Source organism: Manis javanica, chromosome 2 (genome assembly GCF_040802235.1).
Source record: "Manis javanica isolate MJ-LG chromosome 2, MJ_LKY, whole genome shotgun sequence".
NCBI lineage: Eukaryota > Metazoa > Chordata > Mammalia > Pholidota > Manidae > Manis > Manis javanica.
In genome coordinates this window covers 435,543-449,067 of record NC_133157.1, presented here as the reverse complement: position 1 = coordinate 449,067, position 13,525 = coordinate 435,543, and the positions used below count along the sequence as shown (strand labels likewise).

The 13,525-nt window shown below is 56.7% G+C and overlaps 1 protein-coding gene across 3 annotated transcripts; it reads right to left on the bottom strand.

Annotated features, from left to right (window-relative positions):
- Positions 1 to 1,932: 1,932 nt before the first annotated feature.
- Positions 1,933 to 9,461, bottom strand: ZMYND19 (zinc finger MYND-type containing 19). 3 transcript variants are annotated; one of them, XM_037007529.2, is made up of 7 exons: positions 9,193 to 9,455; positions 8,658 to 8,774; positions 7,973 to 8,032; positions 7,169 to 7,275; positions 6,446 to 6,586; positions 2,814 to 2,994; positions 1,933 to 2,530 (listed from the first exon to the last, which is right to left on the bottom strand). In XM_037007529.2, exons 1-7 carry the CDS (start codon positions 9,241 to 9,243, stop codon positions 2,387 to 2,389), a joined length of 801 nt encoding a protein of 266 aa, XP_036863424.1. In that variant the 5' UTR covers positions 9,244 to 9,455; the 3' UTR covers positions 1,933 to 2,386. The 3 variants fall into 3 exon arrangements, with proteins under 3 accessions (XP_036863424.1, XP_036863425.1, XP_036863426.1); XM_037007530.2 differs by lacking the exon at positions 2,814 to 2,994 and having other exon boundaries at positions 9,193 to 9,461; XM_037007531.2 differs by lacking the exon at positions 8,658 to 8,774 and having other exon boundaries at positions 9,193 to 9,454.
- Positions 9,462 to 13,525: the final 4,064 nt, after the last annotated feature.

The window sequence follows — 13,525 nt, the reverse complement described above, 5'->3', positions numbered from 1 at the left end:
ATACAGGAATGAGTCAGCAGCTCAGATGGCAACTGAAGCAGAGAATTAAAGGTTGGTCAAAAATCAACAGGACGTTCTGATGTGGCTGAACCACACATCTCTCTGGTACAAAAATGGTCAGGTCAAGTGGCCCCCATACACCACAGTCCGAACAGAAACAAGCCCATTTTAACCATCTGGATGTTCAGCTTTCAAACACGCTCTCACATGTATGACTACAAAGATCAAGAGACTGGTGCCATCAGAAAAGAAACTAGGAGCTGAGTATCAGATAAGGGAAAAGGGAGGCAAGCCGCGCAGAAGTGCCTGTGGACACCTGCACGGCAGTGTCCACTCCAGGGGCCACGATGGCGCCGTGAGCCAAGGGAAGGCGTGTCCCATGGGAACCTGTAACCCCCACTGCCAGCTCCCCAGCTCGCACCAGGGTCCTCCACCAGCACAGACTTGGGCCTCTCCAACAAACAGCACTAGCGCACGGCAGGACCAGACAGGGACGGCAGTCAACCGCAGCACCAGCTCCCAGCAGCCACACTGGACAGCTATCCCGGGTCAGCCACGTGACACAGCAGAAAGCAGCAGGGTGGTCAGGACCGTGCGGTGCTCTACAGGTCAGCCGAGGGCCCCTGGGCATTCCCTTCCAATGGGACAATTTGTGGCCAGGGAATATAGCCAGGAGTGCCAACCTGGCCCCTCCCCAAAGGCAAACCCAGGGCCTGCATTCCAGCACCTTGCCCAGGGCCTTTCTACTTGAAAGCAGACTGCCTCAGCACCCTCGGACCCACGGCTGGCAGACCACCCGAACCCCAACTCTGGAAGCAGGAGTCACCCCAGCATTGGGAATGTCCGAAGGGCTCAAGCCAGCTGCTGTCCATAGGACCAACTGCCTCTCAGGACAACAGGCATCCCCTTCCCCAAGACCTTTCTGAGCCCCCGTTACCCCTCAACCTAGGGCCTGGAGGACCCAGAGCGGGCCTCACCTCTGCAGCCGACGTCCCGGGCCCGCGAGGTGCACCTTCCTGATCAGCACAGTGGCAAAGGGGGGCTTCTCGGTGAGAACACATGGGGCCATGGGGTGCTCACCTCCAGAGACCCTCCCTAGGGTTCAGGACTGGGCACCTCCTGCGCCCACGTGTGTCCATCACCTGCTTCTGGGCCCTGCTCTTTAGGACGCACTGCCCAAGAGGACTCCAAGTACTACCAAAGGAGGTGCTGGAACCTCAGCTCACAGTCGAAAGGCCACCAAGGGGCTGTCCGCAGCCAGAGGAAGCAACAGGAACACACAGGGCATCCTGGAAGATGGCAGAGGAGCAGCACGACCCGGAGGACAAGGACATCCCAGGACAGATGGTCAGAATCGGGGTGGCCAGGTTCATTCTCCCAGAAAGAAGGCCCCTAGTGTTTGGCTGGCTGCACCTGGACACCAGCAAGATCTCGGCCACGCAGCCTGGCTCACTGCCCCAAGGTGGTTCTGCAAGGTTACAAGATGCTGCTTGGCCCTTGGACACCTGTGGCTCCCAGAAGCGGGGAGACCTGGCCTGGGGCCAGAGCCCTGTACAGTGGACAGAGAAGCAGCCCTCACTCCCCCTGGCTGCTTCAATTCACAGACAGGGCCTCAAAAGTCCTGCTGGGCAGAAGCCCCCACTGTTGAGCTCCCAGACACTCAACACAAGAATCAAGGTGGGAGTTTACCAGGGCGGAACCAAGAACCTCTGTGCCACGGAACAATGGCCGGCAAATCACCCCCAGCATCTCCGGCCATAAAACCAGTGCAGGCCTGGATCTCACGCACACTCCCCGCCACATGCTCTTTCCAGAAGCTGAGGAATAGGGCAAACCTTCCTACCCACGCCCTCAGACGACCACAGTCTGCTCAGATATAAGCCCCAACAGCATAACGGGTGGAGAGGAGAGCAGAGAAGGACAAGATGCTAGGCGATTCCACCCCTTTACTTTGCCGTCCAGACAGGACTCCCATGCGGCCACTCCTCGGGACTGTAGCTCCCGGTAGAAGCTCCTGCTGCGTGACAGACATGTGGCCGGACCGCCACCATTTCAGGATCAGAGCAAATGATTCTGCTTGTAATTTCTAACCATCCCACTGGCCTCCCCCCACCCCCCACCAAAAAAAAAAACTGTACATGAGTTTACAAACATATGAACATATAAATAGTAAGCGTCCTGGCAGGAGGCTCCCACTGCCCGTTGGAGATAAGACCCCAGGGAGCGCTGGCTGCGCAGTGCCTGTGCCCAGGGTCTTCTGGTGGCGGTGCCGTGTCGCTGGCTTCCTCAGCACCCCCAGGTCCAACCACCAGTCTGTCCGCTGTGCCCAGGGAGGACCTGGGAGCGAGCTGGGAGCACAAGGGCCGCGCTGCCGCCTGCTGCGAGGTCACCGCTCTGGCTCGAGCTCGTGCTGGAAGGTTCGTCTCCTCTCCCGACAGTGCTTCTTGTGGGCAGGCCAGTCCTTCTGCTGGCACTGGGAGCCGCAGTATCGAGCCACCTGGCAGCGCCCACAGATGTTGAACTCCCGGAGCTGAAAGGACACACACAACCACCATGCTTCACGGTCACGCCCCGGAATCAGACGTGGGGCAGAACCACATCTCAGAATCGGGAAGGACCCGGCAGCCCCGTCCACTGAGAGAGACACCGAGGGTGTGGGCCCTGGTCAGGTGATGGACAGCCACTGCATGGAGAAGCTGCAAGAGCCAGGGGCTCTCGGAGGGGCACCGAGGGGTCTGCGGGCATGAGACCCCCACCGGGGCTGGGCCGGCAGGTGTGCGGCCCGGAGCCAGCTCACACTATGGCGCAGGTACCTGCTTCTCGATCATGGTGCAGGGGGGATAGTGGCACTCATAGTAGGTGCAGGAATTCTCCTCCTCCTCCACCACGTCCCCGTTGGCATTATAGTACCGGGTCACGTTCAGGACAGGGAACTGCTCTTCTATGGGGTCCGTGGGAAGCTGCTGAATTGCGAGCCAGTATAAGCTTTGCTCCCTGAAAGAGAGGCCAAAGCATCAGGACACTTGGGCCAGGTGGGTGAAGGAATGGAGGGTGGCAATGACATGACTCCAGGTCAGACAGCTCGGGGTACCCGCCCCCAAACTCGCCCTGTGCAGCCTGACTTTACTCGGCCACCCTCACCGTGTGGGCGCATCTCTACTCCCCATCAAGTACTCAGGGCACCTTGTCTTTCCACTAAAAGATACAGAACAAGGCCATGCCTGCCTTGTTCACGAACGTCCCCAACACCTGGGACTGACAGGCACACCGCAGATACGACACCAAAGGCACTGGTGGAATTAAAAATAGACAAATTGGACTTACTGAAAATTTTAAAACTTTGCACAATGAACGGCTATCCACAGAGCAAAAAGGCAACTCTCAGAATGAGGTAAAATATTTGCACATCATATATGTGATAAAGAATTAACATCCAGAATATATAAAGAATCCCTAAAATTCAACAAAATAAACAGGTAAAAATGGGCAAAGAACCTGAAATGCACATTTCTCTAAAGAAGACATACAAATGGCCAAAAAGCACATCAAAAGATGCTCCACATCACTAATGCCCACGGAGATGCAAACCAAAACCGCAGTGAGACACCACCTCACCTGGGGGAAAGAGTGGCTCTCAAAATACAAAACAGCCAGTACTGGTGAGATGTGAAGAAAATGGAGCCCTCGTGCACACCTGGTCAGAAGGGAATTTGGTGCAGCTGTTGTGGAAAAGTGTGGGGCTCCTCAAAAAGTTAAAACCGGATTTACCTTATGACCCAGCAATTCTGCTGCCAGGTGTATGACCGAAGAATCGAAAGCAAGGTCTCAAGGAAGTGTTTGTACACATGGTGTTCATAGCAACATTATTCACAGTAGCTAAAATGTGGGAGTAACCTCAGTGTCCACGGATGATGGATGAGCAAAATGTGGTCCATGCACACAGTGTTATCGAGCCCTCAAAAGGAGGGAATCCTGACGTGCACCACAGCATGCAGGGACCTGGGGACACTGCGCTCCGTGAGACGAGCCTGACATGGAAGGACAGACCCTGTGGGACTCCACTCCCAGGAGGCCCCTGGAGGGGCAGGTCCACAGAGATGGAGGTGGGGGTGGGGGCAGGGGCTGGGGAGGGGCAGGGAGAAGTGTTCAGTTGGGGACAGACTCTCAGCTTGGGAAGGGAAGTTCTACGGATGGACAGAAGGGACGGCCGCACCTGCCTGATACCCCTGAACTGCACGTTTAAAAATGACTGAAATGGTAACATTATAGGATATGCATTTTACTGCATTAAGAAAAATTCTTTTAAGAAAAGAATGGAAGTCAGGATATGGGAGATGCTGCCTGCCCTCGGAGCCCCCTGGTGAAGCCCCATGAGAGAGAGGGGCGGAGGCGGGGTTTAGTCCCAGCCGGCGCTGGGAGGCAGAGAGGAAGGAGAACACACCTGTGCAGAGGCCCTCACACCCCACAGGAGCGACGCCAGGAAAGCAGGGCAGGAGCTGCGGGCCTGGAACAAGCCACAGTTCAACTCGCTCCCTCAGAGGGGACGGTTCCCCCAAGAGCAGGCTGCGGAGGCCAGCAGCTGAGAAACGGCAGGAGATGGAGCGCCCGGCCAGCTGGAGCTGGGGCCACACTCGGGCTGGCTCCGAGCATGACCAGAGCAGCAAACACTGCCCAGGGTCTACACCCGGGGAGCAGGCCAAGGACAGCCCTACCTGACTGGCCCCTGGGACGACACACAGGATGGAGGCTGACGAGCATAGACTCGGGGGCTGCTCCTGGGCCTCCCGGGAGGAGAGAAGGGGGGCAGAAAGGCCATGCCAGCAGAGACCACCAACAGGCAACTGGGGTGAGACTGACCCTTTCCCAAACTGGCGTTATGAACAGCAGCTACTTAATAGCGTGACCACAAAGGGTGTTGCAATGAGCAGAACTAACATGTGGCCACAGGACAGCTGGACCTTCAATCACATGGAGGTCTGCCTGAAATGACAGAATTCACAGCCCAGATATCTTGGGGCACAGCTCTGCTGCTGGGTGAGGGGTGGGCAGCAGGAGAGCATATGCTGCCAGGAAGGCAGCCCCCAGTGCCTACACCGCACCTGCTGGGCAGCCCAGGGGCCAGGGTGCGGAGCTGCACTTAGCCTTCCGTTGCCAAAACAACCTTTGCCCCCTGCCCCAGCTGCGGGGTGGCCAGAGCTGGTCCCAGGGCTGCTTTGGTGCCACCAGGACACCCACCTGTGGGGAGCAAGCCTGCAGCTCTGGGCCAGTCCAGAGGAACAGATTGGAGGCAGCAGCTTTGTGACTTTTTACATCTCAGCCAGGGAGCCAATGAGTGCCCTATTTTTGCTACAACCAAATTGGTCCCAGTTTCTGCCACTTGCAAGCAAAAGTGCAGAATAACATAATCCCCAGGAAAGCAACAAACCTATTCAACTATTATAAAAGGGTCAGCTGCCCCCAAGACCAATGTGAGGAAATTTAAGGGTCAAAGACCAAACTTTTAGAGCAGGAAGCCCCAGCCCCTGCTGTCCTGCCGAAGTGATGGGTGTGTGCTATACAGGACACCCCCGGGCTGCAGCCATGCCAGTTTGGGCACAATCCTCACAGCCGGGGGGGACTGTCTCCTCCCTGCCAACAGTGGCTGGCAGAGCGGTCCCCGCCCACTTCCCCCCTCCACCCTGTGGGGCTCCAGCCACCTGACAGTGACAGTGGTGACTGGGAAGGTCCCACCGGTCTCCACCCATCACTAAGAGATTAAGAAGCCCCAGCCCCTCAACCTCACTGACGTCTGTGGGAGTAATGGGGAGGCCACGCCACTGATGGCCCGAGGACATGCTCAGAAACCCTGGGAGCCAGTAAAGGACGTGCAGCCGAGGACATGGGTTCATTCCAGCCCCGACTCCCACCCTGATGGCCCCCAGCTCTTCCCAAGGAATCTGTGAAGCTCAGGACCTGCCCTGGGAGCACCCTCCCCACCCAAGCCGGATGCTGGTGCTATTCACAGTAGAGGCCGTTTTCAGGTGGAGGGGTGAAGGCCAAGCAGCCAAGACTCCAAACCACACTGTCCTATTTCCTTTAAGCCACGGCTCAGGCAAACTGTTTAGCAAAAAGCATGACAAAAGGACCCGTGTGCACAGGGCATCCCTGTGACTCAGGCACCAGATGCTTCTTGGGCTCGCGGCAAGTTTTGCCCATCAGCAGGCGTCTGACCCAGACAACCTCCTCCCCACTAGAGCCAATCAACCCAAAATGGTAATCATCAAACTCTTACCTGGCTCTCATAAAGGCAAGGAGGCCCACACTTTGAGGGAAAGTAACTAAGGTCTCCAAACCCACAGAGGCCTCAGCACAGAGCAGAGGCGTGGGCCCCTCTTGGGAATGAGAGCTTGGGGGTGGTCTTCCTCAGACACGCTTCTGCCAGCATCTTTGCCCTAAGGAGACCCACCTCTGCTTGCTGGAGGTCTCCTCGGCATTGGGCCGCCAGCCCCATGGCACCAGCTGCAGGTTGTCCAGGCGGTTGTCCACCGTCACAGTGTTGAGATGCACGACCTGAAACCCGGGCGCGACGCCCCCCCTGTGCCGCTCCCTAGGAAACAGACAACGTCCTAGATGGCTTCTCTGACCTTCCCGGACATCGCAGCCACATGACCTGGACTGGCCCCTTGTCACACTGGCAGGGACACATCAGAAACAAGGCTGCCAGGCAGAATCCAGGTATGTCAGTCTGTGGCCCAACCAGAACAACCCATGTTGACGGCTCACCTCCTGATTCAGGAATGGGGTGCAGGGAGCCACGGCTGGAACCCCAAGCCATCAAACACACAGCGTGGGGACCACCCACTGGAGTGGTCCCGAGCATTTCAGAGCCCCACTGTGTGCACCAAGAAGACGCAGCGCCTTCCCCACATGCCACCAACAGGCTCAGCAAGAGCCTGGTGAGGGGGTCAGACCCACCCTCCCCCAGAGGAGGAAGCAGCTGAGCAGAAAGTACACTTGGTATCTGGAGACTTTTCGCCTGCCCTCTTAGTGCCACCTAATGCCCATCAGCCACTCTTCTGAGCAGTGGCAATGACACAAGAGCAACTGGGAGACTCAAGAAAGCAGCAAGGACAGCACCTCAGGGCTCACGCAGGAGCCAAGGAGAAGCAAGTAGCTTGAAAATACCCACCACAGCAGCTCGTGAAGGAGCCTCCCTGAGCCCCGACCACGGTTTTTGTCAAAGGCATATGCAAATATCTTAGCACCGTTTCCATCTGCGTCTACTTCCATCCGGGCCTGAGAAGGAAGAAGGAGCAGGTCTGTTAAAAGGCCTCCAACTCCCAGCAATACCTCAAATCCCTCTTAGAAAAGACCAGTGGAACCACCAAGCCAGAGGAAACAATGCCTGGCCTTCTGCTGGGAGTCGGGTCTGCAGGGAGGGCTCCACCAGACCCAAAGCGCAGAGAGCCGACCATGTCCGGGCGAGCATGCTCTTACATCTGAGCAAGACACACTCCTGAAGCACTCTTTGCAGAACACCATGGACACAAAGAAATAAGTTTTCCTGCCCTTAAGAAAAGCCCACAATCCAGTGAGAAAGATAAACCCTGAACAGGCAGCTTCTATAAAAGCAAGGGCTGAGATAAAGGTGTGGTGGTTTCCAAAGGAGGTGGCAGGATGGTGGCACACAGACCGGGGGACTCGCGGAGGTGAGATGGGGGGCTGGAGCACAGGGTGTGATGGGGCCGAGGTCAGGGGAAAGGCGAGGTGAGGTAGCAGTGGGCAGTCTCCTAGGGAGCCCGGGCTTGTAGGACACAAACATGGCACAATTCGGTCTGCTGCTCAGAAGAGCCAGCAACCGGGGAGTGGGTGACCGACAAGGCAGTGGCAGCCAGGTCGCCCTCATGTCACAGGGAAGAAAACCCATCCGTCCATCACGACCCTCCCCAGGCACTGACCAAAAGCAGGCCGGCAGAGGGGTGGCCATCCTTACCTCGAAGGAGTAGCCCTCCACCAGCGGGATGTCCTGCTCGTCTATCAGCGTGTACTTGGTCTGCAAATTAACCATGTGTCACGACATTACCCTTGGGACCAGGGTAAGGTGCTGGCAGCAGGCGGAAACAGCCCCTTCAGACTAAAGGGGGAAACCAGATGAGGGGCACGGTCCATTCCATCCCAAAAAGCAGGCAGACGTGCTGAGAGCTGGCCATTTCCCACTCGAGACTGTACCAGAGCAGCAGGTTCCAGGCTCCACTTCCCTGGCATGAGACTAACCACAGGAAGCGCCCGTAGCCCGGCCAACCTCTGAGCCGTGTTCTAACGTGCCCACACACCTAGTCCAAAGATGCAGCTTCTCGGGATTAGAGAAAAAGGACCAAGACTGAGTGGGATATTCAGAAGGGTTCTGCTAACACTAAACTGGGTGGTCGTACACTGGTGTTCACTGAGTTGTCCTTTTTAGCTTTTTGCCTGTTTGAAATGCTCCAAATAAAATTTTAGGGGATGATATTAATGCCACCAGTCCCTGAGTTAGAAAGGTTCTCAGAGCTGATGGGGAGCCCGCCCTTCCCTGGTTAGGAAGCCGCAGCCTTCTTGCAGGAGACAGGAAATGGTCCCCCAAAAGGACCAGTCTCACTCTTGCCTGGAAAGCTTTTGTCTAGGATCTGAATCGGTTTTACCTTCATCTGACTGCCTCTGCTCCTCTCCCACCAGAAGCTTCCGCCGCTGGTGATAGGAACAGGGTTCCCATCCAGGGTAAGGTCCGCGGCTGGTGCAGCTGCACGGCGGGCCGGCTCCTGGAAACAGCCAAGCCTCAATGCCCACAGGTGCCAGGAAGCCCAGCCTCGAACACGCGGAGGGCGGGGCCAGGTAAGGGAGAGAAGCAGAGGGACGCCCTGCTCTGGGGCCCACTGAGGTCGGCCAGACGTGGCCACCGCTGCAGCGCCAAGCCTGCGCGAAGCCCCGCCGCGGACCGGCAGGCACGAGCGCCCCCCGCCGCCCAGGCGCAGCCCGCCGGGCCCTCCTCCCGGTCACGGTGCGCGGCGCACGGTCCGCCCAAGGCCGCGCCGCAGGAGGGCTGCCACGCGCCCCGGATCCCGGGCCCCGGCCCTCGGTCCCCGCCCCCCGATCTCGCGTCTCCGGCCCCGCATGCCTGGCTCTCCTGGCTCCGGCTCCGCACTACCCGGCCCGCACCTGCCGCCCTGCGCCACTCACCTTCCCTGCCACCCGGCCGAGCCGCACGATGCCCAATTTGAAGTCGGTCATGGCCGGGCCTGCGCTCGGCCGGCGGCGCCGCTCCCTCGGGAGGCGCCGGGCCGGGACGGAGTGGGCCGCGGCGCGCCGGCCGGGCGGGCCGGGGTCGGGCCGGGCAGGACGAGGCTGGGCCGGGCTGGGGCCGCCGCCGCCGCCGCCTCGCACCCGCCGGTCCTGCCACGCGCCGCCGCCGCCGCCGCCACCGCCGCCACCGCGCGCACCAGGGCAAGCGGGCCTGGGGGCGGGGCTCGGTGCGGACACACCCCCGCCCGCTGCCGCCGGGCCAACCGCGGGGCGCGCACTTCGCCAGCCGGCGCGCGCCGCCGCGCCGCGGCCAATGGGAGGAGAGTGAGTGCGCCGGCGCGCTGCGGAGCAGGGCGAACGCTGGGGAGGGAGAAGCTGGGGGCGGTGCCTGCCCGGCCGCCCAGCCCAACGTCAGTTTCGCGGGAAGCTTTGTGTTGGCTGTGGGGCTCGGGCTCCCGATCCGGGCCCCCAGCACCCTGATCCCGGCCCCCGGCCCCCGGCTTCGACCCCGTGGCCGGAACCTGGTCCCGTGCCGCCCCTCTAGGAGCCGGCTTGGCTATGCGCTCGGGCCGCCAGAGGGGCCCTGCAGCTGGGGTCTCTGCGGGACTCGCCACGGCTCCCGTGGACGCTCCCCCGTCCTCAGGGCAGCGGGCAGGAAGCTTCAGGCCACTGTGGAGCAAGGGCGGGCCAGTGCCTATACGGCGAGGGAAGACGGCCGCCTCCAACCCACCGAGCTGCCGGCTGGCCGGGCACTGACAGCCGCCTTCCCTGGCCACGGACTATCTCCTCCCGGAACAGCCTGGTCCAGGGCCTCCCTAACGAGGAACTCCAGGGCCTTAGGGGGGCCTCCTGCCTACCACGCGTGTCTCCTGGCAATACTCCAGCCGCCCTTCACCCACACCACCCGCTGAAATTGCTCTCTACACAAGTGCATGACGCTTGTATTCCAGTGAGGCGGGCAGCAAGGTCCATGAGTTCTATGCCATGTTAGAAAATGACAGATGCTGTGGGGAGACAAGTAGATCAGCTTTAGGTTTTGGGGGTTTCTAATGAAGGTGGTGGGCAGAGTAGCCTCATCGACAAGTCACTTTGAACAAGCGTTGGTAGGATGAGGGTGAGTCGTGTGGCCACATAGGGAAAGAGCTTTCCCAGCGGAGGGAAGGGCCACTGCAATGGCCCTGAACTGGGCGCATATCTGGCACATTCGAAAAGTGGACGTGGCCCTTGTGACCAGACTGCAGTGAACAGAAACAACAGGGGATAAGGCCAGAGAGGAGGGGCTTTTACACCCAGGAAGAAGTGAGGCCACTGGAGGATTTGAATAGAGGAGCAGCTTTCCAGTGAGACACACCGGCTGACGGGGACTTGGTGTGTGGGGAAAAGGATGGAAGCAGGAAGGCTGCTAGCAAGTGAATCCGAGCACCAGCCAAGAGAGGCGTTGGGACGTGTGGGGCAGTGTTCTGTGGCAATCAGGGGCGCCCTAGTTATCCTACAGTGGCAACCCCAGATTCTCAGAGGCTTAGCAAAATAAGTATGTGTTTCTCTCTCAGGCCACATGTTAAGGTTACAAGGCAGTTGAACACAGGAGTATACAGTTCAGGGGCAACGTCAGCCTGGGGGTATACACTGGGTGTTCATTAGCATATTTGTTGCATTTAAAGCCATGCAACTGGATGAGATCACTATGGGAGAAAATGCTGATAGAGGAAAAGAGAGGGCAGAGGCAAGCCCTAGGTATTCCCATATTAAGGGGAGGAGAGGTTGGAAAGAGGAGGACACAATAAAGGGAATGAAGATGCCAGGTAAGAGAAAGAGACGGGGGTGGTCTGGGAGCCAAGTGAAGACAGTGTATGCAACAGTTACATTGCCATGTGAGTGAGGGACCAGCTACATCAAACTCTGCAGACAGGTCTCATACAGAGAGGACTGGGAATTAATCTATAGGTTGAAAAACACAAGGGCACTTGTTACCTTGACAAGCAAAGTGTGTGGATTAAAAGCGAAGTGTGGGTGGGTCACTGGGAGTTTGCCAGTGGAATGGCCAGCCTACCCCTGTCTGCCCTCTAGCCCCTAATGAATGAATCTTGCTTCTCCCACACGAAGATTGCACTCAGCCTCCCAAGACCCCCAGAATTACCATCTCGTTTAGGCATTTGGCTAGGGTCCAGTCTCTTGTGATGTGCAACAGGGCCAGATGTGGATAAGGCACCCCATTTGTGGGCCCTTCTGCTCCAGAGACATGTTTCTGCCCCCACCCAGTGCCCAACATTCCACAGTGAAGCACAGGATAAATGGATAGACACCGCATTCAAAGAGGAGGGGTGTACCCTAAAGACACTGGTTCATAGAGTTTTGAAGGCCAGCCAGACACCTGTTCACAGTGTTCCCTGATGGGGGCATATTTGCTCCCTGCAGATGTTTCCCTCATCTCCTATTTCCAGCAGTTCCTGGCTTCCCCCTCTGGGCTCCCAGCCTCTGCAATCTCTATCATCCTCTCTATTCCGTAGGAGATGTCCCATGTCTGCAGCTGAGTACCTTCCTCAGCCTGCTTCTTGCCTGTGGAAAGTTGAGGGCTCAGAGTCCTCTTTTATTTCAAACTCTGTATATTTTAGTTCAAGCAGATACAAACCTTAAAAAAAACTGCGGATTTTCTACCAAATTTTACCTCATTTAATTAGACAAAAGCTACACCGTAAATGCTGGGAAGCCTCTTCCTTCCTCTCTGTCCTGGTGGCTAGAAGTCAGATCAATGGGTCAAGAAGCCCTTTTACATGCTGACCGAGTCTACGAGGATTGCCCCCCCACCCCACTCCACAGAATCTTTCAGCGGTCCTAACCAGAGATCATACAAACACACTATTGAATTTATTTTAATCCCAAGGTCATATTTTGTTGGCAGTATCCTGGATTTAATCTTCACCATGATGCCATTTCTTACCTTGAGAACCGTTTGCTGCTTGGAAAGGCTGGGAATGAGAAATAGGTTTAATTTTCTAACCCAGCAAAATCTGGCTTGGAAACTTCTGCTGGAACATGGAACTAAAGTTTCTTCTTTAGTTCATTTCTATTTTCTTTATTCCAGTTTAGCATAAACAACTGAAAGAAGCCAGTTGGCCCTTATAAGTTTTCTGTCAAGAAATCAGATCATTAGACCCATTTTCTGTCTTCCAAGTTACCACAGGCAATAGTCACGCCACTGCACTGCCCATGTCCTCCCGCTGCCTGCTTCCGGAGTCAGTGCCACATTTTAGAATTTGGTCATGGCAGTATATCACTTCTATAGCAATTGTTCCAATTATCTATTGCTGTATAATAAACCACCCTGAAACTCAGTGGCTTAAAGCAACTTTATTTTTTCATGAATCTGAACTCGAGTGGTTTTAGCTGGTTGTGTCTTCTGCTGTTGACTGGCGTGGTCAGTTGTCTGAAATTTTGTTACCAATTCCTCCCTCCCTGTAAGCATGTGATGCTCCACCCACACTAGTCCTCTGACTGTCTTGATGCATTTAATGTGGTAGAAAGTTTCAGGACTTTTGGACTGGCAGCTTTACCTTCCTCCTTGGGGGCCTGCCACCAGGTGATCAGTGTCATTATCTGGAGACCATCATGCTGTGCCGAACCCCAAACCAGCCAGGCAAAGCGGCCTCATGAAGAGATGCCTGGCCAGCCTCCAAGTGAAAGTGGCAGAAGTGTAAGCATTCTATCCTCAGCAGACACTGTGCAGAGTGGGAGAGCCTCCTGATTGGGTGCAGCTTAGTTTCCAGAATAAGCAATAAATGTTGGGTTGGTTTATTACGCAATAGCAGACATCAACGCAGCCAGGGTCCCTCATGATGCCATGGCCATCAGGGAGTGTTCATTCACATGTCCAGGCACTCACTCTGTCTCATGGGCTCTCCAGCAGGATAACCAGATGTGTTTATGTGGAAGCTCAGGGCGCCAAGATAATAAAAACAGAAGCCTCCCTAGAGCCTGAACTGGTGTGGGATCTCTTTGGTCAAAGTTCTGCCAAGTAAAGCAAGTCATGGGGGCAGCCCAGACTCAATGGCAGGGGATGAAGCCCACCTTCTGGTGAGGGAAGAGGGTGGAAGTAAAGGGAGGGGAGGAGTTTGGGGCAGATATCCTTGCAGACAAACTAACCAAGCCCTAGGAGGGAGCTGCTGAAGACAGCTGGAGAAGGTCCTCAGAGGAGAGGAGTCATGGGAATGAGAGTTATATTGAATACATTGTTTTTTTTTTTTTTCTGTATCTTACAATGTTTTGAAATCTT

Excerpts from the sequence above, each read along its gene's own strand:
- ZMYND19 (XM_037007529.2), bottom strand. The coding sequence starts at position 9,243 with ATGACCGACTTCAAATTGGGCATCGTGCGGCTCGGCCGGGTGGCAGGG. Across the intron at positions 7,276-7,972 it reads TGGAGGGCTACTCCTTCGAG|GCCCGGATGGAAGTAGACGC; the intron begins GTAAGGATGGCC and ends CTTCCTTCTCAG. Across the intron at positions 2,531-2,813 it reads GCACCATGATCGAGAAGCAG|CTCCGGGAGTTCAACATCTG; the intron begins GTACCTGCGCCA and ends GTGTCCTTTCAG.